Source organism: Nelumbo nucifera, chromosome 8, assembly GCF_055504915.1.
Source record: "Nelumbo nucifera cultivar China Antique chromosome 8, China Antique-T2T, whole genome shotgun sequence".
Taxonomy (NCBI): Eukaryota; Viridiplantae; Streptophyta; class Magnoliopsida; order Proteales; family Nelumbonaceae; genus Nelumbo; species Nelumbo nucifera.
The window spans coordinates 6,966,632-6,973,274 of record NC_142656.1 but is presented as its reverse complement, the minus strand read 5'-3'; the positions used below and the strand labels follow the sequence as shown (position 1 = coordinate 6,973,274).

General features: G+C 44.2%; 1 protein-coding gene across 1 annotated transcript; it reads left to right on the top strand.

Moving 5' to 3' along the window:
- Positions 1 to 3,021: 3,021 nt before the first annotated feature.
- Positions 3,022 to 4,697, top strand: LOC104588228 (zinc finger CCCH domain-containing protein 20). The gene has a single exon (XM_010246073.3). The coding sequence runs from the start codon at positions 3,071 to 3,073 to the stop codon at positions 4,244 to 4,246; it is 1,176 nt and encodes a 391-aa protein (XP_010244375.1). The 5' UTR covers positions 3,022 to 3,070; the 3' UTR covers positions 4,247 to 4,697.
- Positions 4,698 to 6,643: the final 1,946 nt, after the last annotated feature.

Genomic DNA, 6,643 nt, shown 5'->3' with positions numbered 1-6,643 from the left:
AAATACATAGCAAATCTGGCTGACTTGTTTAATGGGCAAATTCCATTTCCATTAGTTGATAAAGTGTCGTGGCAACTAAAGTTCTGTTTGGTAGGCTGGAGTTACCTAATGGCCTCTCTCTCTCTCTCTCTCTATTGATCTAAATGATAGTTGTTTGGGCATAAATACTCTAAGCTACTTATTTTCTTTTAGTGCCTTTTCTACTTGAAGGTCGTATATGTCTTAAGCGAAAATTCCAACGATTGCCATCTAAGTGAAGCACAAAGCCACACATCGAAAGAGGCAACAAGCAAGGCCTTAATAAAATCATAGTACCAGACATTAACATAATATACTAAATTGGGTCTGAGAAGTTCCAAAAGCCCAGTAATAACCCGCATTCAATCATCAAAATAGCAATACTTGTATGGTTGTGTGGGCGGGCCTTGATGGGCTAATTCCACTACAACCGGCCAGAGATATTACCAACTGGGTCAGTTTCTCAGTTAGCATCGTCCTTTGGTGATTGAATTCCATCAATTAATGAGCGACCCTTGTATTATTGCACCCAGCAGGCACTCTCCCTCCCTGTCATGCATGTTAAACAACTAAACCTGTCTTATCTCATAGTTGGTGAAATTCTAACGGTGTTGGGGCAAGGAGACAACTTCTTTGATTGATTCCTTTTTGGCCCTCTCACTAAAATGAACCCCGGTTACCGGGATAGACCTCTTTTTCCGGACTCTTCACCTGGCCCGGTTGGTTAACTACTGTTTTTGCCCCATTTCATCACATCTCCATTGATCCCAATTCCCGACCGTCCAGAGAAAGTGGAAGAACATGACAACAAAATCAATCTCCACTTCACATTGAATCACTTTCTTTATGGGTTTCTCAAATGTTCCAAAAATAGGTTACAGGGAGAGTTCATTTAAACTGAACTAAATACTGTTTGTATGGATCTTTTCAGGGTGGGCCCATGAACCCATAACTTATTTTTATTCTTGCCACGCGTCATTTCTTTTATGGTCCTAGTACGTGGTTCAGTGACCATTGAGATGAGAATTACCCCTGTTCGATTCACCTTTTTTTTTTCCCTAACCCTCTTTCCTTTTTCTTAAAGTTTCAGTGGCATTCAATTTCATCCCCATGCTTTGTTGAGTTGCTCAGCCTTTCACTTTCCTAAGAACATGCCACTAGATTCCCGATATCCCGTTTATGTTGACACCTCACTCCCACTGAAACGTTGCTTTCGTCATAAAATCACTTCAACCGTCCCCTAATAAAAAACCCTAGACCCTCTTCGATGATCTCCAGACATCACTTAAAATGGGGCCAATTGTCCACCCAACGGTGATTTACGAAGCCACGTCACCCATATAATCATAAAAAAGCACGTGGCAGTTGAAGGAGCATTCCCTGTTCGGGATCTATTCTAACGAGAAGATAGGGTTTTTAGTTTTTATTCCCCTTGAATTCTGGTTCTTTGCGAGCCGAGTTTTGCACTTGTCCAAGCCTCCTTAGGATAACCAGAAGTCCAGAAAGGAACCGTCTCTCCTTGGTCCCATAGTTACCGTATTTTGGATAAGAGAAATAGAGAGGGGGGAAAGAAGAAAAAGCCAGGATAAAGCAGCGTCAAAATCACGCGAATCTCCATAGAAAAAGGCACGGACATTTCACGACACGCGTTCAAATCGCCGGGATGAATTCAGTCATGTAGGCCTGGCGTGTCACCTGAATCAAATCTACACTGGACACGTGTATCGATGAAAACTGAGATGGTCCGAAAACACGTGAAGGCGTGACACGTGGAAATAAATCGTACCGCCTTATCTACTGGATCTTCTCGTACGGCGGTCCCATTCTACACTCTGTTTTTTGTCCGAACCCCGAAGGACCGTATAAAAGCCCATGTGTCTCCCCTCCTTTCTTCTATGCCTCTCCTCTTCACCTTGCATTCACGTGACTTCGCCTTATCATCTGTTTGTTGCTTTGACAGGTTTACCCCTGAATGTTTGTTTCCAAAGTATCATATCATAATCCCCTGTTTAATTTAAAAATATATTGGCCTTCTAGAAAATTTTAAAATAAATTTATCGTTAACGAAAATATTTGAAATATTACGACATGGAATATAATGTGTGGGGTCCATCAAGGACCGTAAATCTGACACATTGATCTTAACCAAATTGACGGTGTAGTTATAAGAAATTATTACAATATTATCGACGGTAATAGAAGTTGAAGATGGGTCATTGGGCCCATAGGCCCATATCCACTTATGAGTTATGACGTGTCTAAATGGATTAAGATGTCTATCCGCTCCAGTTCCAGCCAGGCAGCCCCCACCAACACCAAGCAAGGAAACAGCAGTCTTCAAAAGCAAACTTGCGGGAATACAGAGGGCATTTATGTAATGCTGATTGCTTGCCGGTGGATTTCGGGCAGTTTCCGTACTATCATAATGCGTTCTAAATGCGGGCTATGGACTCAGTTGAAGTGTCACGTTACCTTACAAGCGTACGTTAGTTTTAAAAGGATCTGGCGTTCTAGGGTGCACTGTGACCGGCAGAACACCTTAGGACGCGAAGGAACCGACTCCCCACTCGAGATCGATGAGAAGCAGTGACGTGCAGCGCTTTTAATGGGCCGATGCTCCTACCGGTTCAGAACCGCCAGGTGTAATGCTGGATATTTCCAGCTTACGCCTTATGCGCACGGCTGCTTCCCTCTTTAACTTACACGTGTCCCACTAACTGTACCGTATCAATGTCTTTTTCGGAATTTTCCCACCATAAAAATATCGCGTTCCGATATCTCGTCGAATTATCCTGAATAAATATCTTTGGAGTACGAGATCTGCTCCCGACTTCTCGCGTGGCATCCACCGCCTCAAAGAGTAAATTATTGTTTTAACCGTAGTGGTAGTGGGAGACCGGGAGCAGAGTTCGTAGATTTTTTATCTAACCATGGTTAGATTAACTCAACCGTGGTTAAGGACCCGCCATCGACCAGTTTATAATCCACCACCGAGCATTTGTTGAAACGTATTAATGTCTGAACAACTCTGAAGACAAAGAAACTCAACACGATGATGATCGGAGAAGTAAACACACCAAATCCCACTGTCCATGTCCCTCCTTGGACCCTCTTCGATGATTCTGCAGCCGGGATGCAATTTCCCCTCCCTGTAAGCGGTGTCTCTATGAACGCTAGCGGCAATGCCAACGGGACCGTAGGTGGAGGGGGTGATTACTGCCCTTTCATTTTGGGCGACTCTCTGGCCTCTCTTCAACGTTATCTCCCATCGAATGACGTCGATGCTGACTCCGACATACCGGGCCGTGAGTCCGATATGCCGATTAACGCGCACACTTGTGACGAGTTCCGAATGTACGAGTTCAAGGTCCGCCGCTGTGCACGTGGCCGTTCTCACGACTGGACAGAGTGCCCATATGCTCATCCCGGCGAGAAAGCTCGCCGTCGTGACCCGCGTAAGTTCCACTACTCCGGCACTGCGTGCCCTGACTTCCGCAAGGGCAACTGCAAAAGGGGTGATTCGTGCGAGTTTGCTCATGGCGTATTCGAATGTTGGCTCCATCCGGCGCGTTATCGCACGCAGCCCTGTAAAGATGGGACGAGTTGCCGCCGTCGGGTGTGCTTCTTTGCGCACACGCCCGAGCAGCTTAGAGTGTTGCCCCAGCAAAGTCCTAGAGCACCGGTTTCGCCCGATTCATACGATGGATCACCGCTTCGTCAGGCTCTGGATTGTTACTTCCCCAAGGGTTCCCTGATATCTTCCCCAACTTCTACACTGATTTCTCCTCCCGTGTCACCACCATCGGAGTCTCCACCCATGTCGCCCAACAGCCCGTCATTCAGTCGGCTTTTGGGTTCCAACCCCATCAATGATGTGCTGACGTCCATGCGCCAGTTACAGCTCAGTAAAGTGAAGTCGGCACCCTCCTCCTGGGGTGTTCAGGTTGGTTCTGGATTTGGTTCGCCTCGGGGTTCTTCTCTGCGACCGGGGTTCTTTAGTTTGCCTTCAACTCCCACTCGTACCCCGACTCGTTGTGGACTCGGGTACTTCGATGCATGGGAGAGAGGTACAACCGTTGAGGAGGAGCCAGCCATGGAGAGGGTGGAGTCGGGGCGAGATCTGCGGGCGAAGATATACGAGAAACTTAGCAAGGAGAATTCGCTGGACCGAGTGGAATCGCCGTCACCGGCCCCCGATGTTGGGTGGGTGTCGGAGCTTGTGAAGTGAATGCGGTTTTGAGCTCGGCGGTCCATCTTACTTCTTTTGGTCAATGATTAATATTTTGCTTCAATCCATTTGGGTTCATTCGGTTGCCCTAATTTTTTAGATTGTGAATATCGAGAAGAATGTGGAGAAGATGAACGATGAAGTGAAGCAGCTGCTGCAGCAGTAACTGAAGATTCCTGTAAATATTTCAGAGGAAGCTCTGTCCTGGGTATTCTGAGAATGGTCAGAAAGAACTTTGAAGAAAAAAAAATCTCCAAGTTGTATAGAGAAGTATTTGTTAGGGCTGCCGGAGACGGGTAGCGTTTGATTATGAATCATCTCTTTTTTGCTATTTTTAATCCTTACTTGCGATTTCTTTTGGTTATTCCTCAATCCTGATTCAGATATCTGTAATCTGAAACTGTTATGTTCTTATGTTAAAGCCATTAATGTAATATAATATTTTTTGCCACTCGATGCTTAGAATTTCAGGGTTGAATGTGGAATTTCTGACATGTAAAAGGATTCTGGACTAGAAAAGGGGGGTATTTTTGGAAGTTGAGATTTGGGTAGTTGATTTGTCAAAGGGCATGGCTTCCCTGGGAAGACTTTTTTGATTTGGTGTCCCTCTTACTAGATCTCTTCTGACCCACACATGCGGTCGAGTCTATTTTGACCCTTTCTTGAATCAAAATCTATGTTCTGGTAACCCAGGGAAAAATAAAGAAATCCAGATGATCTGATTTGGTCTAATCCTTTCGGTCGAGAACCGGTCCCACCCACTGTATGGATGGATGGGATTCCCTTTAAAAATTTTAATAATGATATGGATATGGATGGATGGAGCTCTGGTATGGGGGAGGAAGCTGTGGAGAGAGAGAGAGAGAGAGAGGACGACCATAGTTTCTTCACTTCATCTATTGTGTATTTAATTAACCCTTCCAACACGCAAGAGTACAGGGGTAAGTGATGCCGATTAATAAAATTTAGTCCATGGAGCTTCTGCTTAATTTTTTCCTTTAGTATGGAGAAAACGTCTTTTCACGTGGTTAAAGCCAAAGACTCGGTTCGTCTTTGCTTGCTTTTTGGAGAGAGAAAATGCTTTTGTAAAGGGATAAGAAGACGTCGGGGGGCGTAGAGATGAAGAAGATCGCGAAGCATCTGTCATTTTGTTATCATTTTTTTTTTCGGTTAAATTTCTCTAGTTTATTCTATTTTTTTTGATGGTACGGTTTGGTGGGTGATATTTATCCATTTGTGCTTGCGTGTCAGTTGGGATGGGATATGACAAAAATGTCCTCGGTTCTCCATCCATCACTATCCCCTATCCCCATGTGTCCTACTCCAATCGATTGGCGTTTCACGTGATTCTGGTCGTTCGATGTGTAGACTTCTTTTTCTCTCTCGTCGTGATGTCCAAAATGGAGCCTGACTCCTGAGTGAAGAGAAGTTTGGATTGTAGCGGCCAAATCTCAAACAAAGCTCAGTTGTTTGGACACAAGATCCCAACCGTTGGTCCGTTTGTTGAATGGTTTTTATTGAAAACAGGGGGTCCTTTGGGTTATTTTCAATGGAGAATTTGTTGTACAAAGCCCAGAAAACCGGGGTCCCGGCCTCCGGGGAGAGGATAAACCGATGAATAGCCGGTACTTGAGAATTGAGATTGGATTGGAGAACCAAGCTTGGCCCAAGATGGATTCTCCGTTTCTCACTTGTCGTCACACCACCACATTCAGCTTTCATGACTGGATAGTGATATTGACATCCACTTTTGTTTCTCGACATCTTTTGCTCAAACGACGGATGAAACCTAGTGACTGCGATGTATGAATTTAGCTTCTTATCGATTGATTGATAGATGGTGATTTTTCAAGAACTGGAATGGAAACAGAGGAAAAGGACAAAAAAGAAAGTGGAAAAAAAAAAAACAAACAAATCTATTCTTCCCTTGCCACTATGAATATTTCTACTCTGCTCATCATCCATCATCTCCCTTGTTTGCATTTGCATTATCTATCTATTTTTTTTTTTCTTTTTCTATGGTAATATATTATTAGAACTTCTTCTGGTCTTCAAATTGGAATCTACTACTATATAAACATTCATACCCATTTTGTGTGTACCGATTTCCTCTTGTTAAATCAGGCCCTGTGATTTGCGATACAGATTAGAAAATGGGAAGAATTCCGTCGGACCAATGGAGCTGGTGAGCCTGAAATATAGTTTATTACTGCAGCCTGACCTGGACTGTTTGGTGATAGAAGATGCCTTGTCTGGGTGCGTTGAAATTTTTATTCCTGTGAAGTAAGGCTAATTAGTGAAAGTAACACACTAACACGTACGTTGATTGAGAACAACGTGTTTGGATGTGGGGCTCAACTAAACTAGGTGTAGGCGTGTAGACCTTGCATTTGTTTG